The sequence below is a fragment of the Spermophilus citellus genome (assembly GCF_964194105.1).
Source record: "Spermophilus citellus genome assembly, chromosome: 1".
Lineage (NCBI taxonomy): Eukaryota > Metazoa > Chordata > Mammalia > Rodentia > Sciuridae > Spermophilus > Spermophilus citellus.
This window is the reverse complement of record NC_138182.1, coordinates 271,250-298,145: the sequence shown is the minus strand read 5'-3', so window position 1 is coordinate 298,145 and position 26,896 is coordinate 271,250. Positions and strand designations below refer to the sequence as shown.

At 59.3% G+C, this 26,896-nt stretch overlaps 1 protein-coding gene across 3 annotated transcripts in view; it reads right to left on the bottom strand.

Moving 5' to 3' along the window:
* Window positions 1-26,896, bottom strand: part of RASA3 (RAS p21 protein activator 3) — an 83,157-nt gene that overhangs the window by 25,225 nt on the left and 31,036 nt on the right. For 2 of the 3 annotated variants that reach the window (XM_081303783.1, XM_081303784.1), the window contains exons 3-11: window positions 19,898-20,001; window positions 17,955-18,049; window positions 12,231-12,307; window positions 6,259-6,339; window positions 5,799-5,871; window positions 3,612-3,688; window positions 1,823-1,927; window positions 1,040-1,196; window positions 485-633 (exon numbers count right to left, since the gene is read on the bottom strand). In XM_081303783.1, the coding sequence (XP_081159909.1) occupies window positions 485-633; window positions 1,040-1,196; window positions 1,823-1,927; window positions 3,612-3,688; window positions 5,799-5,871; window positions 6,259-6,339; window positions 12,231-12,307; window positions 17,955-18,049; window positions 19,898-20,001 (918 nt within the window). The remainder of the gene's footprint in view (window positions 1-484; window positions 634-1,039; window positions 1,197-1,822; window positions 1,928-3,611; window positions 3,689-5,798; window positions 5,872-6,258; window positions 6,340-12,230; window positions 12,308-17,954; window positions 18,050-19,897; window positions 20,002-26,896) is intronic. The other variant, XM_081303785.1, reaches the window with a different exon arrangement.

The window sequence follows — 26,896 nt, the reverse complement described above, 5'->3', positions numbered from 1 at the left end:
GGAGACAGAACTGAGTGGCCTGGACACTGTCACCTGCAGTGTCACTCCCAGGTTCTCCATCAACACGGGGAAGCAGCACCATCCTCTAGCCCTAGACTCCAGAGGGAGCTCTCACAGGGACTGCAGCTCCCAGAGCAGGAAGACGGTCCCCGGGAGAGCATCCTGTCCCTCCTTCCCAGAGGCCTCCTCAGTTCTCCCAGAGAAGTCAACGCAGTCTCAAAGAATCAAACCAGTGTGTGGCCCTGAACTCACCTGGCTCCCGGGGAACCTCAACCTTACTGCCCTCAAACCCTGTGCTTGAACCGGTTCTGGACTGCTGCCGTAGGTCGGGGCTGGATGTGGGGTGGACAGAGGGCACTGGAGGGCACTGGGGCAGGGGGCTGAGGTTGTAGGGTGGAACCATGGGACCAGAGGTCAGGGTGCAGCGACAGGATTGGGCAGGGCAGAGGGGGTGGGGCGGGTGGTGGGGGCACATGGCACTTACTGGGTCCTCTTCACCTCTGCGCTGGCGATAGCACTGATGAAGGGCACCACCCTGCCGTAGTGCAGCAGGAGCCGCACCAGCGGAATGGCTGCCTCCTGCTTTTCTCTGCACACCTCGCCCAGGATGTGGGCCGCTGACGCAGACACAGGCTGTGCAGAGACCTGGTGAGTGGCGAGCTCCCCACCACACCATCCCCTCATGGGGCACCCCACTCCCAGGAGCAGTGCCTGAGGGCCCCAGACCCCCCACTCAGGGGAGGGTGGGTCAGCGCATGAACAGCTCTTTGCCCACATCAAGACCCCCAGTGTGCACAGGCCTAGCTGTAATAGAGGGGTGGGGTCCCGGCCAGCGAGCAGACTGGGGTCTGGGCAGACCAGACACGGGTCACAGTCCTAGGTAGAAAGTCTACCCAGCAAGGCTCTGTGGCCACAGCGGCAGAGGGGCTGGGGTGATAGGCCTGGGCTGGGCCTGGCAGGGTGGTAGGCAGGCTTGGGTGCTGGGGGAGACCCCACACCAGAGTTCTGCCCTGAGGCTGGAGAGCGGGCTGCCACACACCTCCACGTCCGCAGACTTCAGCAGTAAGTCCCGCAGGGGCCTGTAGTAGTCAGAAGAAAAGACGTGGTCCTCCGTGTAGACCACGTTCAGCCTCAGTGACCCCAGGTCGTCTGGCTTCAGGCTCTTGCTGCCATTGTCTCGAGGCTGGAGGAAGTACCTGGGAGGGAGGCAGGTGCAGGTGAGGTGGAGTCCTAGGAGCCCTGCCTCAGACATCCTACGGAGCTCCAGGCCCTTCTGCAGGACACCTGAGGGCGTGGTCTCTTGGGGCACCCACAGGGCCACAGACAGAAGATAGAGTCCCTAGAAGCAGGAGGGGAGAGAAGAGGGCGAGAAGGGGAGGCAGTGCACGTTCTGGAAGGAAGAGTGGGTGAGGGCGGGGAAGCTTTGTGGTCAGGCATCGCCCTGAAGATCAACACTGCCACACGAGCCATGCTGGAGCCCTTCCACGAGGTGGTGTGGCTTCTGTGTCAGAGGGAGGTTTGGCCTGTGCAGTGGCCACGTTGCTCCAGTGGTTTCTGAGTGGAACCCTTCCCTCAGTTCTATCCAGTCTGGTCACCTCTCTCCACCTAGACTTCCCTGGTCAGGCTGCTGGAGATCCGTAGGCTGCAGGTCCTATATGAAGTCCCTTGACCTTGGGTGGGTTTCAGTGGCTACCCTGGATGGGGCTGGGACCTGCTCTGCAGAAGCAGGGGGCCTAGCTCTAGCTGGCCATGTTGTGCTGGCACTGCTCCTGTGGGACCAGCAGGAGGCCCCCTTGTTTGCGCCAATGGTGCAGCCACCTACCATGCCTCATGGGGGCTGGACTGTCGCAGCACTTTGAGTGGGATCCTCAGTTCCCCCAGAAACTCGTCTCCAAACTTGAGGTTGCTGGCGTTCCAGAGGTCGACGCTGAGAGAGAGGAGTGGCACTCAGCCCTGGGAAGAGCCTGGTGGCTACCTCTCAGGGGGGCTGTGTAAAGGCCTCCAATCCTGAAGTCATTCAGCAAAGACCGACACTGACCACAGCAAACCAGGGGTGGCTGAGGGCAGAGGCCTGCTGCTCCAGGGCAGCTGGAATCAAAGGCAGGCACTTCCCGAGCTGGGGCCTGGGGGCAGCAGACCCCAGGACTCAGCTTCTCCTGGCTGGTGGCAGAGGGCACCTTCGGGCATTGCTGCGTGCAGTGGAGCTGAGCCACTGGTCAGTGTCTGTGCCCAACCCAGGAAGGAGCAGCCCACAGCCCATGCTTTCACAGGCCCTGGCAGGGCCTCAGATCCACCCTAGGCCTGGCCTGGGGTTAACCTGTGGGACCGGCCTGGTAAGTGTGGAAGTGGCAGCCACAGGACCCTGAACTCAGATTCCACCTCTGCAAGCTGCTTACACCTGCTAGGGGAGTCGCAGAGAGGCTGGCACCCCTGCCCCAGGAAGGGGCTGTGGCCAGGTCTGCATGGAGCTGGCACTCAGACAAGCCCACACTGTGTTCCAAGGAGTCCAGCCTAGCACAGCAGAGGGCTCTCGGCCCCTTTCCTGGGAGAAGGCTTGTGTTCCCTGGGATTCTGAGCCACAGAACTAGGTCTGACTGACAGCCTGGGGCCCAGCCAGCTTTGCCCTGGGACTGACAGTCTCACAGGTGCCTGCTGGAGAGACTCTAGGAGACGCAGTGTGGTTCCTTGCCCTTACCAGTGCCAGTGAGTACGGTTCACCAAGAGGGTCAAGCTATTCCGCCAGAAACAGGTGAGCTTGTGGGGAGTGGAAAGCGCTGCTGGAGTCCTTCTACCCCACTGTGCTGGCCCCAGTGGGAGTCCTGACCAAACAACTTAGATGGCAGCAGGAGCATCCCAGGCAGCCACAGCGCAGAGGTGGAGGGCCCCCTACCTCCCCTCCCCCTCCCCCTGCATCTGCCTCTTCACAGTGGGTGGGAGGCTCCAGACCTGAGCAGAGCAGTCCCCACGCCACTGTCCTGAAGCCTCAAAGAGTATCAGTGCCCTGGAGGAAGGCTGCCCAGGAGAGCACTCACAGAAGGCCCAGCCGCCATGATGTGTGCACGGGCAGAGCAGGAAGACACACACAGGCCCCACAGGGGTGTCCAGCCCACAGACGCAGAGCCCCGAGGATGTGTGAGGGACCTGCTCAGAGAGGAGCTGCATAGCACAGATCTGCACCCAGCAGGATTCCAAAGGCCAGTGCTATGGGGGGGACGGCCCTGGTGCTTTCTAAAACTGACCTGGTCTCTGACAAGCACAGGTTGTGCCCTAAGGGCTTTAGAACAAGATCCCAAACAGAAGTGGCCACTGCGTTCCCACACATGGCCTTGGGTGGTCTTGGTGAACGAATCCGACCTTCACCCAGACACTGCCTAGGAGCCAGGAAGCGCAGCCGGCTGGCTGCAGAGCAGGTGTTCCTCACCAACCCCCAAATGTCTACAAGGTTGGATGCAGGGTCTTTGGTCAGCACTCCTATAATCCTGGTGCTAAATTACCACCAAGTGGCATTCATTTCTATCCTCGCCCCTTCTTTGAGACACTAAATAAACAACAAAGGAGCCGAGTTCAGACTGAACTGCCCAGTGGGAAGCGCGGCCTGACTTTCCACTCACCGAATTTCAAGTTTGTCCACGTCTTCCTCCTCAAAATCAAAGTGAGATTTTTTGCTGTAGCTGCAGGGTCTGGTGACCTGGTGTCAGGGAGAGAAACAGGACTTCAGACCCACAGCCCAGCCACCAGGAGTCTGTGGCACTGCATCCTGCAGCCCAGACCAGCCAGACCAGGAAGGGCTGGGGCACGATTCAGGCTTCAAGTGCCATCTCCTGACCTTGGAACTGTCCCCACAGCCCCGAGGCCACTGAGCGCCACAGCAGAGGCTGCATTCTGCCAGGAGGGGCAAAAAGTGTGCAGTGGGCGGCTTCAGCCCCCAGACCGGCAGGGCCAGGCCCTCTCTGGTCAGCTCCACTGCTCCTGCAGTTTCCCGTCCAGCCCTGGCTGGTTACGAGGACACCTATTCAAGGAGCTGCGCTCAACCCTGTGACCGGGTGCAGCCTGCTCTATTGTAGGTCCTGTAACCTCAAGAGCAGCTCCACAAGTCTGCACCCAGTGAGCATCAGAAAACGGAAAGATCAAGCATTTTGCCTCCCAATGTTGTAGGGCTTGGCAGTTCTCAAAACACAGGAGGGAGCAGAGGAACTGGAGGCCAGGTGCCGTGGTGGAGGCCCAGTGGAGGCCCAGCACACACCAGCAGCCCCACAGAGCTGGCAGTACCTGCTGCAGCCCATCATGGCCCTTCACAGGGGCACTGCCCCTCCAGGCTGGCTGTGCCTCCTCTTCGTATCAGCGGGCTGATGCAAATCTAGAAGCTTTTGGAGCTGTATTGCAATCCAGAACTTGACCAGGTCATGTTGTTTAAATCCCCGAGCCTCCAAGTTTAATTTGCAACTGTAAAGCTAGCAGTGCCCTGGGTGCGCTCCGTGTCTCCTCCTGGCTGCATGCTGCCACCCTGCTCCAGAGGTCACGTGACCTCCTGCAGGGGTCTCTGGAATGCCACTTCCCCAGGAAGCCCCTGCCCTGTCAGAGGCTCCCCTGCTAAGCAGGCTTCTGGTGCTGCTGTCAGTGTATCTGCTTGCTCTGCCCACACTGGCCTGACCACCGCCTGCTGCCCAGGGAGCACCTGCTGCCCACGGAGTGCCTGCTGCCACCGCACCGGAGCTTGCTGCTCTCAGGTGAAGGCGGCTCTGTGCAGTTCAAACTGGCTTTAGATGTGTCCTCGGGTTGATATGGAAAAACATGGACTGGGGGCTGTTGCGACTGCACCCCGTTCTGCCCTGGGGGAGCTGCACAGCCCTGGTCATGGGCCCCTTTCCTGGAGGCTTCTGCACTGGCCCAACCAGGAGGCAGGGGGGCAATGAGAAGGCCCTGGGACCTGAGGCTTCAAGCCAAATGGAGTCACTGAGGTGAGGGCAGAAGGGCTGGTCCAGCAGCATGCTGCCCTCGGGCCTGGGGCTCAAGGGAGCAGGGACCCTGCCTGAACAGCAACCCACCAGGTTGGCTCTCAGGGAGGTGCAGGTGGCATCTCCAGACCTGGGCTTTCAGTCTTGGCTAGATCACCACATGAGTTAGCCCAGTGGGTGGAGACCATGTTTTTAGCAAATGGAACCTGCTTTCTGCACATTAGAGACAGGCAGACCCAGCTGGGAAGGTGATTTGTACTGGGAAAGCTTTCCCACGTCTTCTGGCCATGGTGCACCTGCCTAGGGACCCTGAGGCTGCAGTAAACCTGCCTTCCTGCCCACCCTCCCCTGTGAATGCCCCTCTCTGCCAGAGCCTGGTGTGTGTGTAAAACATGCTGGGAAGGACACTGCCACATGCCCCTCACGCCCAGGGCGGTGTCCACCCGTGCCTGCCTGCGCAACCTCAGCCTCACCCTCCTCTAATTCTGCCACATGCTCTAAGAAGCTGCCAGCAGACCTCTGGGTCTGAATCATTTCCCCTTTTGCTTCAAACCCTCACGTTTCCGGTGAAACAAGCCTCACCCTGAGGAGGGAAACTGGGGTGGAACAGCCAGAAAAATAAAAAGCCCCAAAACCAAACAGCCGTCAAAACCCCCGTCCTGAGGACTGGGCAGCAGTAGGCTGTCACTCCCCCTGCTCTGGGCCAGGCCAGGAAGAACAAGCAGCTTTCTTCCCAGGGAGGGAGGAGAGGCCCTGGGCCGGTGGGGCAGCCCCTCCAGGTGATGGGAACATCTCACCAGAATGCTGGGTGGGCTTTCTGGCTCACCCTGCTCCAGTACCAACCTCAAAGTAAAACACTTCGTCAAACTGGGGGTTGTTGGTCTTCTTTCTCACTTTCGTCTTCTTGGCTTCTGATCTGCAGTCAAGAGAGGAAGGTTAGGACCAGAAACGACATTGTTGGCTGCAGATCTGTCTTGAAACGGAGCTATCCTGCAGTAGCTTCTGCCTTGGTTTATCTCATAAACATCCCTGTTTGTCCCACCTCCAGGTGGCATGCAAATCAGGAGCTTTCGCTGAGCCAGAAACACCAGTGTGAAGGTCACAAGGCGGCCTTCCTTCACAAAGTCATGTTAGAGCAACAAACAAAACAAAAAGGAGTCAAATTGACATATCCCACCCAAACTGCACCCGCCTCACTCTCTAGAGGAGGTGCTGGCTTTCTGGTTCCAGAGCTGGACCTGCAGCCACTCCGCAGCCCCCCAGGACCAGAAGGAAACAGGGGCAGGACAGGAAAGCCACTTGCCTGAAGGGTCCGGCCAGTGTCACGGTGGCATAGGGGTCGCACTGCCCGTTCACTATGGGCAGGCCTTGGCACTCGAGGATGCTGAGAGAGACAGGACAGTGGTCAGGGGAGGGGACCTGCAGCTGCAGGCAGACCTGGTCAGCCTCCTTCCAGGTCTGGAGGGCTCTGAGGCTGTCTCCTCACCATCTAGTGGTGGAGGTTAATAGCCAGGACGGGTCTGTGCGTCATGTCTCTGGAAGCTGCTTGGCGGAGGCCCACAGGCTTGCAGCAGGGCCCAGCCCTGCCCAGCCAGGGGCCCAGCCCTGCTCCCCACTGCCCATCAGCCTGCAGTCCATGCCACAGCCACACAGAGCCTCCGTGGAAGAGCAGAGCACCGGCTCTTCACCTGGGCCCTCAGGCCGATGGGGACCAAGAGCATATGACCTGGCGTCTTCACCTTCATTCTGCACCTGTCTCCTTTATCACCTTAAACAGGTCAGATTCCTGCCCAGGTATTTAGGGAGTGTCCATCCAATGCCGGTTATCCCCTCGTCAAGGCCAAAGACACCAAGACAGAGCATTTGAGATTAGCAGGGTGGCCCACTGTTAGAGCATCCTGTTCGGACTCCTGGGTGGTGGCCATCGCCCGACTCCTTCCAGGAGGACTGAACCTTTTGGGCAGGTCACCCATGATGAGAACCCTCAGAGGAGCAGTCACCCATGGGAACGGAATGCCCTTCACGGCCCAGGCCTCCTGGACCAGCATCTTGCAGAGCAGGTGGGGCCTGCCCCCGCGCAGCCAGGACTCCTCCCGAGCAGTACCGACTCCTAGCAAGTGTCCAGCCAGCCCGAGCCCACCAAGGCTCCTACTCAACCTAGAGTCCTGTCACCCTGGGCGTGCCTGCTGTTCCCAGCCTGGCCGTGTCACACCGTCCCTTTCCTCTGGTCACCATACTTGTCCATTTGTTTTCCTGCAAGGGGCCGGACTGGACCCATTGGGCCCCCAGAGTAGGCTTCTGGCCTAGGACTTGGGTGGCGGCCACACCACAGGCCTCTCTGCAGCACCTGGGATGGGTCCCGGATCACCACATTTGCTGCCGGAGCAAATGCCCTCTGGCTTACAGCCCCTCTGTCTCCTTGGCCTCCTCTGCTGGCCCACCAGCTCTGCGGCTCCTTTCTAGGCCGGCATCACATTTTTCATTTCGTGGAGTTTTTGAGCAGATGCTGGACATTGTGACTCTTAGTGTGCAGAATTTTCCAACACCACCCTGTGAGGAGCAGGGCTGCAGCTCAGCTCTGGGCAGTAGCCATGTCCACTCTCTGGGCTGGTCATGGAATTTGCTTCTAGGGAGGCTCTACCCTAAAGTCCCTGCCATCCTCTGGGGCCCTGGGCTGGGAGGTCGAAGAGCGCCAGCCCAACTCTTCTGGCCTCTCACACCCACCTGGGCCCAAGGACCCCACCCCGACTTGCCTGCCCTGCAAGGACTAGCGCTGGGCCCCAGCCCTCCTGTTCATTCTGGAGGTGGGTCTGTCCACTGTCCACGCACACGATGTGCGGGCCGTGTGGGTGACGTGGACCCAGTCTGGTTGCCCATCAGGTCAGGAGCCGGCATCCTACCCTGGTCCTGAGTTGACTGGCTTTCTGACCTTGGTGTCCCTGTACCTCTCCCTCCATCAGGAGAGAAGACACTGCTCCACAAGCTGCCGCCAGAGTGTCTGCTGCCCTCCAGGGCTTCCTGTTCGACCCGCATATCCCCTTTCCTCTTCCTGGCACCGTGGGCCTGTGAGGGCTGCCCCATGCCCGCAGGGCTTCCTGGCCCTCCTCACTTGTGGGCTGACTGGCGTCCCTCTTATCCTGCCCTGCTCTCCTGCTCTGCTGCTTTCTGGACAGTCTGCTTCCCTGGTTTGCTCAGATGGTCTTTGGTTACCTTCCTCTGACCATCAACTCATCCACTAAGTAAATACTTGCTGGTCCACTAATTCACCCACCAAAGACCCCTACCACCTCTTGGGCACTGTTCCAGGAAGAGGAGCAGATCGCCAGCTGGGCAGAGGTGTCCAAGAGACTCACTGCTGTTTGGCTGGCAGGGCAGCAAAGGGGGAGACGGGAAGTGAGAATTTAAGGGCTGTCTACCTGTCTCCTGCCTGCCTAACTACCTCCTCCCTACCCACCTGCTGATCTACCTGTTTGTCTGTCTACCTATCCACCTACTACCTACCTGTCTACCTACCTCTCTATCTAGAACTTTGTGTGATAAGCACGGGCTCTATTCAACAGCAGAGCTGTGTTGACGAGGCAGATCCCGTAGGCAGCAGGAGCCCCTAGGGGTGAGCATGGGGCAGCCGGTGGGATAGCAGCTCACCCAGCATCAGAGGAGTCTCAGGCCCTTCCCATCAGAGGGTCTGCATCCTCTGCAAACATTTCATGACTTCTGTGGGGTCGGGCTTGGAGTGAGGCCCAGAGGTTGAGCGTGCATTTGATGGACACCCTGAGGAAGAGCATGGAAAGTGCACAGCAGCACCTCTCACTTCTTCAGAGACCAGCATGAGGAACGCCTGCTCTGGGGCTCAAGGCAAAGATGGCCCCCAGCAGTGTACAGACATTTCAGAGCGAAAGCAGAAACAGGCTCCTACCAGGCACATGCCGAAAGCACCCACATTAGCACCCTCAGCCCTGGCCCAAACACAGGCTCTGTGCTGGGCTGCCCAAGACAGCAGAAAACCAGATTTGTTTTCTTTGAGAACAGGGATGTTCCCGTACTGTACATCATCTAGGATCGACTACACAGAAGCATCTCTGTGAACATGGGAGCATCTTGGGCACAAATGAGGACAGGAGGACAACATCACTGAGTGTCCCACCCTGGTGCTCTGGGGCGCCTAGTGCTGGACCCGCCGGCCTTTCTGGGTCTGAAGAACAAGTACACCAGTTTGCAGCTGACATCACAGGTTTTGATATGCAGCCTACCTCAAAACTCGCACCAGCGGCCGTGTGGAGCTGGTGTGGGCCTCCGCCTTCCGGCACCTGGGAAGCTGGTGGCTCCCAGCTCTGCCTGCCCTGCACTCAGGGATGCAGGGCCGCCCTCAGCCAGGGCCACGCCCTGCACCCCCTGCACTCAGCCCCGCGCTCTGACCCAGGGCTAGGCTCTGGGGGTTTCCTGAGCCTCCAAAGAGCTGCAAACCTATAGCCTGCAGCGCTTTCCTTTTTGTGATTTCCAATAATGGAAAAGGAGGTCTTCACTGGGCTTAAGGTTCTACTGGAAGCTTGAAAAGGAGTGTTCCCCGGCCGATGCCCCTCCGAAACTACTTTACCTGACAGTCGGTGGCCTGGCCAGGAGGGTGGCTTAGTCAGTCCACAAGACTCTGGTCTGTGAGCTTGGAAGTGGAAATGCACATGGGACCCTTGCCCAGGCCCCTGGGCAGGACAGCAGAGAAGGGGAACAGAAAGGGTAGAGAAAGCAGGGAAGAGGGTAAATGGAGGAGGGAGCAGGAAGTAGGGTGAATGGAGCAAGGAGGAGGTGAGTGGAGGAGGGAAGAGGGAGGAGGGTGAATGGAGGAGGGAGGAGGGTGAATGGAGGAGGGAGGAGGGTGAATGGAGGAGGGAGGAGGGTAAATGGAGGAGGGAGCAGGAAGTAGGGTGAATAGAGCAAGGAGGAGGGTGAATGGAGGAGGGATTGGGGAGGAGGGTGAATGGGGCAGGGAGGAGGGTGAATGGAGCAAGGAGGAGGGTGAATGGAGCAGGGAGCAGGGAGGAGGGTGAATAGAGCAGGGAGCAGGGAGGAGGGTAAATGGAGCATGGAGGAGGGTGAATGGAGGAGGGGTTGGGGAAGAGGGTGAATGGGGCAGGGAAGAGGGTAAATGGAGCAGGAAGGAGGGTGAATGGAGCAGGGAGGAGGGTGAATGGAGGAGGGGTTGGGGAAGAGGGTGAATGGGGCAGGGAAGAGGGTGAATGGAGCAGGGAGGAGGGTGAATGGAGCAGGGAGGAGGGTGAATGGAGCAGGGAGGAGGGTGAATAGAGCAGGGAGCAGGGAGGAGGGTGAATGGAGCAGGGAGGAGGGTGAATGGAGGAGGGGTTGGGGAAGAGGGTGAATGGGGCAGGGAAGAGGGTGAATGGAGCAGGGAGGAGGGTGAATGGAGCAGGGAGGAGGGTGAATGGAGGAGGGAGCAGGGAGGAGGGTGAATGGAGCAGGGAGGAGGGTGAATGGAGCAGGGAGCAGGGAGGAGGGTGAATAGAGCAGGGAGCAGGGAGGAGGGTGAATGGAGCAGGGAGGAGGGTGAATGGAGGAGGGGTTGGGGAAGAGGGTGAATGGGGCAGGGAAGAGGGTGAATGGAGCAGGGAGGAGGGTGAATGGAGCAGGGAGGAGGGTGAATGGAGGAGGGGTTGGGGAAGAGGGTGAATGGGGCAGGGAAGAGGGTGAATGGAGCAGGGAGGAGGGTGAATGGAGGAGGGGTTGGGGAAGAGGGTGAATGGGGCAGGGAAGAGGGTGAATGGAGCAGGGAGGAGGGTGAATGGAGCAGGGAGGAGGGTGAATGGAGGAGGGAGCAGGGAGGAGGGTGAATGGAGCAGGGAGGAGGGTGAATGGAGCAGGGAGCAGGGAGGAGGGTGAATAGAGCAGGGAGCAGGGAGGAGGGTGAATGGAGCAGGGAGGAGGGTGAATGGAGGAGGGATTGGGGAGGAGGGTGAATGGGGCAGGGAGGAGGGTGAATGGAGCAAGGAGGAGGGTGAATGGAGCAGGGAGCAGGGAGGAGGGTGAATAGAGCAGGGAGCAGGGAGGAGGGTGAATGGAGGAGGGGTTGGGGAAGAGGGTGAATGGGGCAGGGAAGAGGGTGAATGGAGCAGGGAGGAGGGTGAATGGAGCAGGGAGGAGGGTGAATGGAGGAGGGGTTGGGGAAGAGGGTGAATGGGGCAGGGAAGAGGGTGAATGGAGCAGGGAGGAGGGTGAATGGAGCAGGGAGGAGGGTGAATGGAGGAGGGAGCAGGGAGGAGGGTGAATGGAGCAGGGAGGAGGGTGAATGGAGGAGGGAGCAGGGAGCAGGAGAATAGCATGATTTTCACTAGGAGGCTGTGCTGGGGTGGGAGAGGAGAGTGGAGAGAGTGCCGTCCTTGCTGGTGAGGACATGGCAGGAGGGACAGAGTGGACATAGAGTCCCTGGGGGCCTCACTCTCTCCTGAGAGATGTCATGAGTGTGTCCCCGAGGCTCCTGGGCTGGACCTTGATCCCCAAAGGCACCTATGGGTGGGGCCCCAGGAGAGGAAGAGGCCACAGCGGGCACACTTGCTGTCTGGCCACAGGATGTCCACTTGTGAGGACGCAGCACGAGGCCTCACTAGCACTGCAGCCGGGTAAACTTCTGCTCAGGGGTTTTGTTAGCGCTCCCGGAAACGGGCTGAGACAGGCCCTGCTGTCAGAGCACACCTGGGCACCTTCGTGGAGGACAGGCTCCCCAGCAGCCCTCGCCCACCCTAGGCTCTCTGTGGAGGGACACAAGTCATGAGATCTGGGAGGGCGGGGAGAGGAGACACGCTGGCCACTCTTGGGCAGCAAAAGGAAGGACGCAGAGGGCCTGGCCAGCCAGAGGCAAGGCTTGCCCAGAGGACAGGTCTCAGCCGGTGTGTGCACCCATGGCTGGGGCAGGCTGCCAGCACCTGTGCAGAATGGAGTAGGCACCTTGAAGCCCCCTCTGGGGCCCTTCGCTTCCTGCAGTCACTGCAGGCCACCACCCTGAAGGGCCAAGAGCCCGACTTTAGACAGGTGTCTGCCCCCAAGCATCCCTGCACAAACCAAGCATCACCGTCAGGCGGCTCCAGACCTGGTAGGAGGCTGATTCCAACTGCGGACCCCTTCCTCCCTTCTGATGCCGGGGAGGCAACGCCACAACTTTGCTGAAGGCCTGCACCCACCCTGCATAGGTCTTGGCTTGCTGGGGACGGAAGGACGGGCACAAGGTCCCCAGGGGAGCTGGTCGGGACCTACCCCCTCGGTGCGTCTTACCGTGCAGCGAGCTTGTGGCAGACCACGCCTGTGTCCGTGATGACCTCGCTCAGCCTCAGCTCCAGGTGGACCTTCCCCTGCAAGGCGCAAGGACAGGAGGTCACAGAGGAGAAACGACTGCGGGAAAGCTACCTGGCCCCCAGGAGGACACCCAGTGGCGAGGCTCCAGACCCAGGACTCGGACCCTGGGACAAGGCCTCTTTGGGATAGCCAAAGTCTCCCCGTTGTGTCCACGCGCTGTTTCTGAAGAGAGGGTCCAGAGGTGTTAGGACAGACTCTCAGCAAAGCAGTTCCAGATGTGCTGCTGTCCACTCACACCACCTGAGGCTGGGCTAGCCACAACCTGTGGGCCACATGGCAAAGCCGGGGAGGTTCCCCTGGTGTCCCCTGAGCCCTGCCCCCACATGCTCCTGGAGAAGCCAGGGAACCCAAGCCAGCACCCTTGGAGGGTGCTAGAGAAGACAGCAGAGTGACTGGAACCTGAGAATGTCCCGCTGTACGTCCCTGTGATGACCCACACCCTCTCCTCAGGCAGGGTCAGGGCCTGCCTTTCTTGGCTTTTCCCCCAGTTGTACGAGGATCTGAGTGATGGGCAGGCAGTATGTCCAGTGTTCAGAAGTGGACGAGAGCACCGGACAGCAGCTGCACACCCTGAGAAGGGAGGAAGCCCATGCCCCAGTGGAAAGCCAGTACCTGGAGAGCTCCGGGGTGTCCCTGCTTTGTGGCCTGATGATGACTATGTTGCCCTGAGCCTGTGGACCCTTGCTGGGTCCCCCCTGTGGCACCTGACCACTTATGGCTCACCTCCTGAGGAATGAATGGCCAGTTTCACACAGGTACCTTCAGCACCTCTGACCATCACCTGCCAGGACCTGGGTGCCCCTGTGATGTCCCCACCACTTCGTCAGGTCTGAATTCTGGGCACCAAGCAACAGGGCCTTTGCTGCCCACATGCCCTGGGCTCGCAGCCTCTCTGCGGGTTCACTGCTCTGAGGCTCACGTGACTGGGTCTGGCCTTGCTGTGACCTGGCCTGACAGCAAAGCCTGAGGGTGGTGACAGCGGGAGCCAGGAAGGTGGGGTAGGGAATCATGACCACCAGGGCTGTTTCTGCAGTTCCCTTTTATGGAGTGCTGGCCCGGCTTGGAGCTATGAGTCGACACCTAGTTCTCTCCATCTGTAAAGTGGGCACTGTGTCCTTGTCCTAGGGCTTAAGAGGGTACAGGGCCAGCACTTAGGACCAAAGGTGGGTCTTCCACCAGGAGGCAGTCTCTTGAAGTCTGGCCCCTCCACTCAAGGACCAACTCTTTTAAGACCTGATTTTGGGGGTGTCCAAGGCTGCTTGGAAGGACCAAGCTTGAATTTGTTCCAGTGGCCTCTGGCAGGTTAAGGAACGTGCTGGGTGAGATTAGCCATCCTGTGGCCAACAGCGCCAGGCAGCTTCCTTCCTGCTTCCTGTTTTCCCCAGCAGCCCCCAGTGCTGCTTGCAAGGGTGGCCGCTGGACAGCTGCTTGGCCTTCCTTTCAGGAGGCTTGGGAGAGGCGGGGCAGGGTGAAGGCAGCAAAGCTGCACACCCCGGCCCTCCTGCCTGGGAGCCACCCAGATTCAGCACTCCACTCGTCAGCACATGTGGCCTCCTTCCTGTGTGGGCAGTGGCCAGGCAGTGCCTTCCAGGGTGCTGTGACCTCCTGGCACAAATAACCCTGACCCTCAAGGGTCATGCCCTACTGGTTGATGGCAGCTTCCTGGAGCACACCTGTGCACTGCGGCTTTCATGGCCAGGGCAGGGGACTCAGGACTGCAGCTTCCTTGACCTGTCAGCCCTTGCTGGGCCTGATGGGTGGGCAGGGGTCCTGTGGGCAGCTGTTCGGCTGCCTGGCCACTTGCCCTTCCTTCTTATGTAAGTTGAACAATGAGGTGGGGAAGCTAGGAACGCGCTGGAAGTGAACACTGTCCTCAGCCAAGCCAGGTGGGCAGCTCTGCCGGTGGCTGCTTCCAAGTGCTGTTCCCTCCAAACCACAGGGCAGAGACGACCAGACCACCTGGACACACCTGAGAGTCCCATCAGTCACTGGGAGTTCAACTAGAAATCAGTAACAGAGACAGCTGGACCCCACTCACCCAGAGGTCACACAACACACCTCTAAAGGTCATGCGTGTCAGAGAGGAAACGCAAGAGAAATTTCAAAGTATTTTGAAATGAATAAAAAAAAGAAACTAAAACTTACAAGAATTTGTGGATGCTGCAAAAGCACTATTGGGAGGAAAATTCAGAGCCCTGGCCGCGCTTCCTGAAAGCGGGGAAGGACCCCAAATCAGTGAGCTCATCTAGACGAGGAGAGCAGATTAAATCAGAAGGCAGACAAAGGAGGTGATAGAAATCGGACCAGAAATGGGTGAAACTGAAAAGAGGAAATCAACAGGGGAACAAAGGCCAACGTCCGCTGGATGAATAAGACAATAGACCTTAGCCAGGCTGACCACGAACAAAAGAGAGACAGCACAACTCCCGAGGCCAAAAACAGAGCATCACCAAGGGCGACTACAGGGTGACCACAGGGTGACCACAGGCGCACAGGTAGCAGGTGCATATGGGTAGCAGGTGTGCGCAGAGACGGCCTAGGCCATGGCACAAGCCTGACCCCAGGGTGAACCCAGGTGTCCAGTAGCAATAAGACCCCAGCACTGGGTCAGGCAGGGCACATGGGACTCTGTTCTGCTCAATTTCCCTATAGTTTACAACTGCCCCAAATAAACAATGCTTATTAATTTTTTAAAAAGCCCCCAGGGCTCCCTGTACACTTCCTCAGCAAGGCCTTCCCTGTATGTGGTTGTGCCCTGCAGAGCTGGTCCCAGGCTGTCCTGCACCTGGCCCAGTGAGACTCTGAGGAGAGAAGACATCATAGAGGTCCCAAGGAAACAGAGGGACAGAACAGCAGCAGAGGAAGGCCTGGCCCACCGCACCCATCCTGCCACCTCGGGCCCTCTGTGAGAGCCAAGCTGGTCCTTGGTCGTCCTTCGATTGTCTGACACACACAAGGCAAAACTCCCCAATGTCCGTGGAGCCATGGAGTCTCCCCCTCTCTCTGGGGCCTTGATAACTCTAGATCGGTTCTCTGCCCTGCGCAGGGTGTACTGGAGCAGGGGTGGAGGGCTGGCAGCTGCCCCCTCTCCTTCAGGGCCCTAGGACCCTGAGCACTGCAGGGCGCTGGGCCCTGCTCTTGCCCTCTCCACGTGGGGGGTGAGGACAGAGGTGATGAGGCCTGCGTAGTGAAGTGTTTGTCCAAGACCTCTAGAGCCGGCCATTCCAGAAGGAGGCGAGAGGCTGCTCACCTGCCTTTCCCCCTCTGCCTTGTGGGCCTGGTACTGCCCACACCATGGCCCTCTTTCACCAGCCTGCTTCCTGTGAGTTACAGGGAAGTAGACCCAGGAAGCCATAGGCTGCCCTCTGCCCTTCTAAAACTGTGACTGACATTTTGAAATGAGAGCAAAGATGGGTCCTGCAACTTAAAGGTCAGGTTGAGGCAGAGAAGCCGCCTGCCCATCTCAGCCACTTTGTGGGTGAGAAACGTCCAGAGCCAGGCCTAGCAGAGAAGCATGAGCACAGCGTCAACTGCACCTGTTGGGGTTGTCCGCACGTCCTCCTCTGGCCCTTCAAGGAGCTTTGCTTGCCTTTTGCTGTCCAAGTTCCCAGGAGACTGGCAGGGAGGGGGCAGAATCTGCATTCAGAGGCAGCAGCCTCCACAGGGTGGAGGGACCTGCCCCACCCCAGCTGCCTCCTGCAGCAGCTAGGAGCTGTCCTGCCCACCACAGGCTGGCATGTGTACAGTATTTATAGCTTTGTTGTGACAAAGCTGTTCTGAATCTTGACTGTGGCAGTGACACAAGTCTACACGCCAGATAGTTTCCCAGAATACCCACCAGTCAACGGATGGAGCCAACCCACGGGCCGCCCCCATGAGCAAGCGCGTCCTCCACGCCCGGGAGTGCTGCCAGCCTGGGGAGGAAGGGAGTCCCAGCCCGCACTCGGGGAAGCCCAGGACACCATGCCCAGGGGAGGGAGACGCCCGACGGCTCCCAGGAGGCCCTGCCCATCAGATAGAGCAGCAGGTGCTGGAGGCTGGCAGCTGGTGGCAGAGCTTGGGAAAATGAGAGTTCTGGAGACAGACAGGGTGGGGGCCCGGGGGGACCTGCACAGTGGTCTGCCATTGCCCACACCAAACACCCTGGGGGTGGGGCTGCGCAGGACAGAGCCACACGTGTAAATGGTGTGATCTGAACGCAGCCTGCAGGCGGCACAGACGTGGCAGCTCTTGTCCTAGCCATGCAAGGCAGGGCCACCCTCTGCTATGCCACCTCCAGGCACAAGGAGAACGCACCAGCCTGATGATCCTCACTCCTGGGTGCTCTTTTCAGCAACTTTCCATAAATCTCTAACCTTTTCAAACTTATGTCAATAAAAAGAATAGAAAAAGGCAAGAAATGGGAAAAGCCTCACCTGTCAGTAAAACCAAGCAGTCTGGAGAAACTGCCGGGTCTCTGCAGGCTGCGCCCATGGGCAGCCAGACCTGCTGCTCTGAGTCAGCCTGAGGAGCAGGGTCACAGCTCCCACTCGCAGCTGCCTTCTGAGCCCCTGCCAGGCAGGCTTTGAAGCCAGAGCTGGCACGGGGCAGGTGCTGCTCTGCGGTAACTACCAGTTCTGCGGTGATTAGTATCTTTGGTTCCTGCACACTTGGGCTCTGGCCAAGGCTTTCCCAGGAGGCAGAGTTAATTAAAAGTTAATTAAGTAGGAAGTATGTCCCCCAGGGTGGGAAGTTCACACCCCCTCTCCCCCTAGGCCTGGCTCACCATCAACTTTGTGGACCAACCTTCATTGGCCACAGGGTCTGAGTGGCCTGTGACCTCAGCAGCCTGCAACCTTGAATCTCTGCACTTTGCCCAGACAGCCCAGCGAGGAAGAGGTTCCCTGAGGTGTGAGGCAGGCAGGCCAGCACAGGTGGCACTCAGCTCCGCCAGCTGACCACAGTAGCTTCCAATGAAGTCTCAGGACAAGTTCTCACGGGACACGTACGTGAGGGACTTTGTTCATGATGCCACTCCCCAGGTATAAAAACAGCAGTAATGGCCACAGCCCCTATCACACCAGCAACCAGCACTGCCGAGCCACATGCATGCACCCAGCCTGCAGTGACCCACCTCCAGACCAGGAGGTCTTGCAGAGACACCAGGCAGGGCACATCACTTCTGGGTGTGGGAGCTGGGCTCCGAGCAAGACTGGCTGGCCTGCACCGGGCTTGGCCATACACCGTGGCCACAGCAATGCAGGCTGACAAAACACCCCTGCAACTCAGGATCAGGCTGCTGGTGGTGGTGGGCCTTTGTGCTGCTCCTGGTCCAGAGCTCAGGATGGCCCTCAGGGATCTGACCCCAGCAGCATGGCCCCCATACATACCACCTGCCACCTTACTTGTGTGAGAACAGCTGTGCTGCAGAGGGAAGGGCCGGGCAGCTGGTATCCAGCTATTTTATGATTTTTAAAGCATTTCAATCTGCCCGACAAGTGTGATGATAACCAAAGGAACTGGCAAAATCAGCCTGTGCTCAGAACTTGCATGTGAACAGGGGACATGGTTTTTGCTGATCACTCCTCCCTGGGAAGGCCTGGAGCTACGTCTCTTCTCACCACCTAGCACCCGGCCAGGTTCTTGGCCACTTCCCCACCTCACCTGCACTTCCGAGTCAGCATCCACATGCTGCAGCTGGAACCAGGTGTCCCTGTTGTGGTACTTCTGCAGGTCCTCTTTCTGGATGGCCACCTTCCCTGGAATACACAGCAGCAGAGGCACTTGGCCACCCAGCCCTCGGCAGGGCTTGGGTGTGGCACCTGCATGTCAGAGCACACAGCCCTGGAAATACCTAAAATGCCTGGTCCAGAAGGCGCCAACCAGTGTGGGAAGCTTTCCAGGTGCCAGAGGAAGGGCACTGGGGCACCCACCTCACCTGGTGCCTACTGCTGACTCCACTCACAAGCTCAGAGGAGGCCGCTGCCTCGCACCCCACTCCAGGCACAGCCTCGGGACACCTCGGAGCAGCTCCTGCCCTGCCACCTGTCACTCACGCAGCCAGTACTCTGTCCTCCTGGAAGCCCACTTGCAGGCAGGGCTGTACGACTGGCCGTGGTGTCGATCCACCAGGGAGGCACTCTCCTGCCTCTACAGCGGCCACAGGGCCCTTGCAAGAATTGTCTCTGTCCTCCGTGGGATATGATGTGGTCTCACAGGAATGAGGAAAAATTCAGGCTCTAGGGTCCATTGGCTGCTCAGGAGTGTGCCCCTGGAATCTGACATCCCGGGGTGTTTGTTCATTTTTAGGAGCTGAGACAGGCCGGGGACACTGTCACCTATTTAACACGCCTGTGTGTTCTGTAACTTACACAGCAGTGCCCATCTTCACTATGAAAGAGCCCGAGAGCCTCTCTCCCTGTGGCCTGGCCTCCAGGACGGCCCCTCCTGCAGGAATGGCCATTCTTCCCAGGAATGTGTCACACTGGACCCTCCACATGCTGGGTCTCCTTTCCAGAGTTGTGATGTCACAGGGGCCACAGGGCCTCTGGCCTCAGAACTGTGAGCAGGACGTGCCTCTTGGTCACAAAGTTCCAGGCTGGGGTATTTGTTGCAGAAACCAAGACACACTGGGGCACCGGGCCACCAGTGCCTCTGGACTGGCCTGCAGGGGCAACTCAGCACCACCCTGCACTGCAGCGGCCCAGCAGACTTGGGGCCAGTTGGGAACCACCCACGCGCAGGCTATTTGGCACGCCTTTTCTTGCTTGCACCCTGAACACCAAGTCAGGCTCAAAGCACACAAGTGCAGACAGTGCCTGCAGGTTGGTGTGTCAGCCCAGGCACCAGGGATCCAGGATCTGTGCTGACGCAGGTGGGAACTCCGCACTGAGTGCTTACACTCGGCACCCAGTGTGGGAGGGTGTGCTGCTGGGGGTTACAAGGTCTTGTTCTGCAGGCTGCCTTTTTGGCCCCTCCTCAGGCGCTTCTGTAAATCCGACCTCATCTCTCAGCCCTGGAGTCTACACCGCAGGGCCATGGCATGACCAGGCCCTGGCCCTTCCCACCAGGCCCCACAAGGGCACCCCAGAGCCCTCAGAGAGCACCTCATAGCCCAAGTCCCTATCCTCAGGAAAGACGTCCGGACCAGAGACAAACTTCAGAACATCTGCACCAGGGGCATCTCACAATCTCTGGGAGCTTCCAAGTCCCTGGGGAGAGCAGCCCCTTCTGGTGGGGGGTGAGGGCTGGGCCATGGCCGTCTGGTCTGCACATGCCAGTGGCTGTTAGAAGGTACTGGAGCGCTGGGTGACAAGGCCTACATCCCAGAGGTGGGCTCCCCTGCTGCCCACTGGCCTGGGATCTGAGCCAGAGGTGGGGTGGAAGCCCTGTCTAGGGAAGGGCAGACCTGCAGACCCACAGCCCACTCAGCTCACCCAGGACCTGTGTACAGGGAGGCCAAACCAGGCCCGTGAGCCGCAGGCCATTCCCCTCAGGCCACCCAGCTCCACCAGGAAGGCTCCAGACCAGACCTGCCCACCTCCACCAGATGAGACCCTAAGCAGCAGGGGCAGAGAAAGTGAAGGGACACCCACCCAGGCACCTACCTATGATGGAATCCCTCCGGAAAACATCTCTATCAAAAATGTAGAATGACAGATGACGGAAACTTCGAGGAATTTCACAGTAAAAGTCTTCTCCATAAAAGGGGCTGGACAAACAGAGGAGATACACATGGTCAGGGTCATGCTGTGGCGTCCATGCTGGTGCGGGACAGGCCAACTGGCTGTCAGGAGGAGCCTCACTGCAATCTGCTGTGACAGCCACAGGAACGACCGCACTGGGTGTCCCACGAGACACAAAGCAGCCTCACAGGGGACCCGCCGTGGGCACTTTGCCCAGCATCTTGGAGGAATGGCCAGCCACTCTGCAAGGCCACCCAGAGCCAAGCATGGATTCCCACAGTTGGCGAGTGAGAGTTCAGGAAAAGGGAGAGCTGGTGTGGGCTAGGCCTCATGCTGCTCCACAGAGCCAGGGAGCTGTGCATGCTGCTAAGGTGCGGCTCTCACTCCCCATGAAGGGGACGCGGTGCTTGTCTCAGAGAGTTCAGTGCACAGTCCTGGGTGCACTGAGCGGTGCTCACTTCTCACAGGAGAGGTCCTGCTGTGCCGCCACCCCTGCAGCTCCATGACTCTGCAGCCCCAACCTGAGTCACCCACAGCTGCAGCAGCCCTCAGATGAGGAGGGCCTCAGTGGAGGGACAGAGGGCCAGGGCTTCTCACTGAACAGACCTCCTGTTGTTCTGGGCTGGGAGATGCTGGCTGATGGCAGCACATATGACCAGGAACCTGGGGGCTGTGTGGGGCAGGTGGCTGCTGCAGCCAGACACACAGGCCTCACCTGAGATGAGGAGTGACCCCAGAGTCAGGCACGTCTAGGACTCAGGCCCAAACCAGAAGTCCACAGCTCTGCGGGCCTTGGCCAGCCGCAGGAGGAGCTCGCAGGGGCACCAGTGCCCGAGTGATTAGAAGGACTAAGCACCAGCCTCAGCACCCTCTCGGTCTTTCTGTCCCTGCTGGCTAGCTCTCGGCAGGCCCTCAGAGCCTCTGAGAACGAGGGCCTGCACCGACCCCCAGCCAGAGTGACAGATGTGAGGCCCCCTCTCAGCCAAGTGACTCAGGCCATGTCCCAGGCCCCTGTCATCACGGCCCAGGGCAGCTGTGTGTCCGCTTTGTTTAACAAACACCTGAGACAATCCCCTGAGAGGAGAAAGGGGTCCTTCTAAAGTTCCCACCCCTCCCAGATCCCCACCCTGGGGACCGAGCCCTTAGCATACGGCCTCTGGGAGATGCCCCAGATCCACACTTTAGCAGCTGGAATCTGGACAGCTGTGGCCACCCTGGCTGACCTGGCGGGCAAGGCTGCTGGGCTGGAGGGCAACTCAAGCAGGCAGCCCTAACAGCTGCCCACAGGGCTGCTGCGGGCCTGGGCCCAACTTGGCGGTCCCTGTAGGAACGCTCCTTCCTATCCACAGCCCAAGGAGACGCTGAGGGCCTACAAGGAGCATTGACATGCCCTGCATGCCTCTGCTCCTGCCAGGGTCTGCCCAGGACTGACCCCACTTCTGTCCCTCCATGGGGGCTTCCTGTGAGGTGGCCATGGGCCACTTGCAGCTCTGGTTTGGATGACGTCCAAGTGTCACCAGGGCTCCAAGTGATGGCGCTCAATCCCCACTGAAGGGTTCAGAGATGGAATGGAACCCACCTGTGATGCCCAGAAGGGCCTGGGAAGGAAGGTAGATCTGGAATGTGAGCCGTGAGCACGACGGCTCGTACCATCATACCACCCACTCAGGAGGCTGAGGCAGAAGGACTGAAAATTAGAGGGCAGCGTGGGTGACTTAGCCAGATCCTGTCTCAAATAAACACTGGATAAGGTTCAGGGTGGACCCCCCAGGAGTGAGTACTGGCTACAGGGAAAGCCCTGAAGACACACACACACACACGCTTGCTCTGGTGTCCTGCCAGGCACATGCTCTGCCTCTGTTGGCCTCCAGACACAGCCCTAGGCCTTGGACCTCCAAAACCCTGAGCTCAAAGAAACCTCCCTCCTGTATGAATACGTCCGACTCCAGAATTTCACACCGTGACAAGGCAGCCCACTGGAGACCACTCCAGCACCATGTTAAGGGCCACCCAGCACCACGCTGGGGGCCACCCAGCACCATGCTGTGAGCCACTTAGCACCATGCTCAGGGCCACACAGCACCACACTGGAGACCACCCCAGCACTACACTGAGGGTCACACCAGCACCACACTGGAGGCCATACCAGCACCACACTGAGGGCCACCCAGAACCATATTGGAAGCCACCCAGAACCACACTGAGGGCCACACAGAAAGGACAAGGCGCGGCCTCCCAGGGCTGGTGACAGCCAGGAGCAGAGCAGCAGGCAGAGAGGGTCCTTGAACATCGTGGCAGCCTGCTCGCCCCACTGGGGGGCCTAGAGCTGGGGCAGGACACCCAGTCCCGGGGCCTGGGCACTCAACATCACTTACAGCCCCACATGGAGTCGTGGACCTGCTTCGACCTGGCTAAACTGGTGCAGCACAGAAGGAAAGCTATTATCTTGAAATGTTTTAGCCCAGGTGAAGTTGAGAGCCTGGGCACTCTGTAAGATCTCCTTTCCTCTTTACAGGCCCTTCCTACTGGGCCTGCTCATGCTCAGGAGATTGCCCACTGGGACTTTCAGCTTGTGTTGAAGACAAAACCACTAATTCGCAGCAGGAGGAATTTCTTTTTTTAACTAAAAACACCACAAACTTGTTAACGACAATGTTGTCATAGGTGGGCGAGGACACATGGGCCGTGGCCTGCCCTGAGAGCAGCCTCCTCCCGCTCCATCTCCTGCTCCATGGTGGGGAGGGTCTGAGCAGCCACAGCACCACCTCTGCAGGCTTGGCGGACACTAGGTGTGCTACTGTGTCCCCTGCTCAGGGAGGACAAGCCAGAGGGGAGGGACCTGGCCACCGTGCTCCCAGCTGCACAGCCCAGGACTGGGACAGGGCCTCGGTGACAGGCTCCACCATTCTCTCCTCCATGGGAAGCCCTGCCCATCTCTTCCCACTGCAGAATTTAAAGCATGCCTTCAAAAAGAGAAAGGAAATGACTGAACACCAGGGCATCCCCACCCTCGTCCTCCCCAAGCTGCCCTGCAGACAAGGGATCCTTTCTGACAGCCTCCAAGGGTCCCACTGCTGTTATAGGGCAGCCTCGGGGTGTCTCCTGCACAGGCCTGGCTTTGTCCCTCTGGATCAACCCAGTCAAATGCATGATTAAGGAGCCACAGGCTGGGCCTGCGGCCTTAGGGCTCCAGAGCCTTCTTTTCAAATAAAGGAAGCGTCCACTGGAACCCGGGGCCTGTCTTAGGTGCTCTGTGTGAGGTAATCAACGAGGGCAGCAGCGTTCCCCCGGCTGCCAGGGTGTGAGCTGTCCTTTCCCTAGGTCAGAGGGAGAAGCTGAAGGAGCTGGCACAGTTAAGTGAACAAACTTCCACAGAGAAAGAGACTTGCAGGAAGCAGTGGGCCTCTCAGCTGGGTCTTGCCGGGAGCCGACTCCCTCCTCCCTTATCCCCCAGCCCAGCAGGGCTTGGCCGGGAGGGTCACACAGGGCCTCACTGGGCCTCACAGAGAAACCACCAACTTCTCCTTGAGTCATTTCCCGACATCTGTGCGAGGCCACCGCTGCCCCACCCCACCATGGCTGCTTGAGCCTCGTGACAAGTGACACTTGGTCATGAGAAAAGAACAAGTCTGAGTCCCCAGTGTCTTGCTCTGCCGCAAGCTCCTGCATTCATTTCCCAACATCTGGGCCTGAGGGCTTGGGGCAAGGGGAGGGCTGAGTCTCCCCTGAGTGTCTCTGTGCCCCACTGGACCCTGCTTGACCCCCGGCCAGGGCAGTGGGCATGAGGATTCCTCTGGCTCCGGAGGCAGCTGGCCAGGGAGAGTCAGAGGACACCAGCCTGTTTCTCAAGGGCTCGGCATCCAGCTAAGGAAACCCGCATATGGCTGAGCCAGGAACTGAAAGCTGAACTTAAATTTCATTCAAGCGAATGCTGTATCCAAACGTCCCCCGAGATGGGCTGGGGGGGAAGGAAGTGCTGGGCACAGAGGAGTCCTGAGAGGCTGTTCACCAGGGAGCCTGACACCTACCCCAGGGACCCAGGAGGAGGGCCTTGAGGAGTCCTGCAAGTCTGCTTCTGAGTCCCTCAGTTGAGGTCCCAGTGCTCCTTGGAGCTCCCAGGCTGCACAGCACCTGTACCTGTGAACTTTCCCTTCAGCCTGTCCAGAACGCCGATCCTCAGCCATGGCCGAGCCTGAGCCCCACTCACTGCCTGTCCGTCCTCAGCAGCTTCAGGGGGGCCTCCCCAGCCAGGGAAGTTTCTCAGTCTTCCAAAAGGAAGGTGATGAGCTGCAGGGGTCGCTGTCCCACCTAGCAAACCTGAGCAAGAGAGGGGAAGCAAGTCGCCCTCTCCTGGGCCTGGGGTGGGGGCAAGAGGCCAGTTGGCTGAGTGGCGGGGCGGGGCGGGGCGTCTCCCACCTGGGCCAGAGCTCACCAGAAGCCGCAGGGCCCCACGGTGTAGTCCCAGACAGGGGTGGGGTGGTTTATCCTGAAGTGCACACAGGCTGTGAACTTCAGACCCACCCCCAGACTAGAGAAGAGCAGGCTGGTTGTGCACAGTGTGGCCACAGGCACAGCAGCCCGAGCAGCTGCTGGTGGGGTGGTCCTGCCGGACCTCTAGGTCCTAGAGGCACCTGCCACTGACCCCGGAGGCTGAGGTGTCAGGACTGGTAGCAGCAGTGCCCAGAAGTCCTGGCTAAGGACAAAACTGAAACTGAACTGGATCCTTTAAGCATGACACTCAAAGTGGCTGAAGCAAGGGTTTCTGGGGGAGCCAGAGTCTGACACTGGCCCCACATGCCACGGCGATGCCCTGAGCTCCAGAACCCCCACAAGGCCCTTGGGAAGACATGGCTAGGGAGCAGCCCAGAGCTGGAGGGACTATGGAGGCTCCTGCAAGGGAAGGGAAACTGCAGCATCCCAGCCACATCCAGGAGGGGCCCGCAGGCCACTCAGCATGGTGACCCCGGGCAGCAGGCACTCCCCGCTGGTGGAATTCAAGCACGCTAATGTGGGGAGTTAGAGAAAAGTCACCTCAGGAGAAAGAACGTGACCTGGAGCGTCCGGCAATTTCAAAGTTGGCAGTTTTAAGTCAACAGTGTGCTTTTACTAAAACTCCAGGAGCTCGAGGTCTGTCTCCCAAACCACCGACTACTGTCCCTTTAACTTCTGACCCAGATGACCTCTGCCCTGCCTGAAACTCGGAGCTGCAGAGATCTTCCCACCACACCAAAGCATATTTCCCAAGTGAGGGCATGTTCTGGTCTGGGCAGAATGTGCCCTCTTGGGACCCCACAAGAGGTGTACCCCAGGGCTGAGGGACACTCGGACCGCTTCCCTGCAGACTCTGCAGGCTTGGGTCCCCACTACCCACACACCCCGCACCAACCAGCCCAACTTCGTTAGCACCACAGGGCTGTCTACTTTGTTTCTTAACTGCTAATTTGATGTAGAATAGACCTAGGAAAGAAAGAATGAGAATTTCTCGGGTCTCCATTACTGAGCACAGTTGCCGGCTGACATCTGTGTCTAGATCTCCAGATCGATTCTGGAGAAGTCTCAGCCTGGGAGGAGGCTCTGGGGCCTGCCACTCCAGACAGGACCATGAAGGGAGCAGGTGCAGAGCTCAGGGAGCCAGGGTCTCTGCACAGCCCCAGACGGCTCTGCGGGGCCACAGAACACTGTGGAGAGGCAGCAGTGTCAGCACCACACGGGACAACGAGCCCCGAGTACAGACCGCCTCCCCATCCCGACCCGGACACGGGGAGACCGAGAGGCAGACACTCGTGGAATGTTCCTGCAAGGACTGAGGAACCCGCAGTAGATGCTCACTTGCTTGTGTGACTTGCTCTGCCCTTCAGCTGTCCCTCTAGGCCCTGGGGGGCAGCACCCTGGGGTGGAAGCCAGGTGTCCCCCCGGGGCCCTATGAGCTTTCAGCAGACTCCCGTTCCTGTCACAGAGTCACTGGTGTATCAGGGGATGGTGACAGGCTGCCAGAGGAGGGCTGGGCACCCAGCTTTGCAATGTGACCAAGTTCACATTCTAAACTTCCCAAAGTCACTTTCCTGGAGACAGGACAAGGCAGGGGAGAGGGGCTGGTTCTCCTGGGGGAGCCGGCTCCAGCAGTTCTTAGCTCAGACTTTGAGGGGCAGCTGGCAGCCTCTGGCCCGCACTGGAAAAGGAGAAGGGGACGCTTCCTAGGACCGCCTCGTAGCCACTGACAGGGCCATGCACCCAGGCGGCACCAGCCAGCCCATCCCACGGGGAAGGCCTGGCGCACGTGCACCCCGAAAGCAGCTTTTGTGAGTGAGGAAGAGGGCGGGGGCTGCCCTTCTCCCTTGCCTGTGGAGAGAGTCTGTGGCACATCTTGTAGAAGGCCTGGGCTCTGCTGCTCTGGCACAGAACAATCTACTCTCGCCACAGCAGGTGTGCAGTATGGGCTCCTGGGCTTCCTACAGTGACTTTGCCAACGGAGTATCAGGAGCATTGGCTCTTAAAGGAAAGGCGGACCTGGGAGGGCTTGTGAGCTCACAGGAGGGGCAGCCCTGGCTTCCTGAGCATGGTGCTGGAGGAATGAGGTGTCCAGTGCCCTTCAAGGGCCAGGCCCTGAGCTCTGCTCCTCAGCCACCCACAGGTCTGGCATCTTCCTCTCACCTAAACCCCAGCAGACACCTCCACAGAGACCCACTGCCTCTGGGCCCTATCCCCAAGCTGAGGCCACAGGGACCCTGAGCTCGCCCTAGTATGCTCTTCCTGGGATGCCCAGACCAGTGGGGCTGCCACGGCCCTGTCCTCCACCTTCCATGTCCCTGGGCCTCCTGCTGATTCTGAGCAAGGTTCCAAATGACCTCCCATCTCCCTTGACCTCCTGTAGTCAGCTGTACACCAAAGGAGCTAGATGCTGTCCTTCACTTCTAGTAGCTC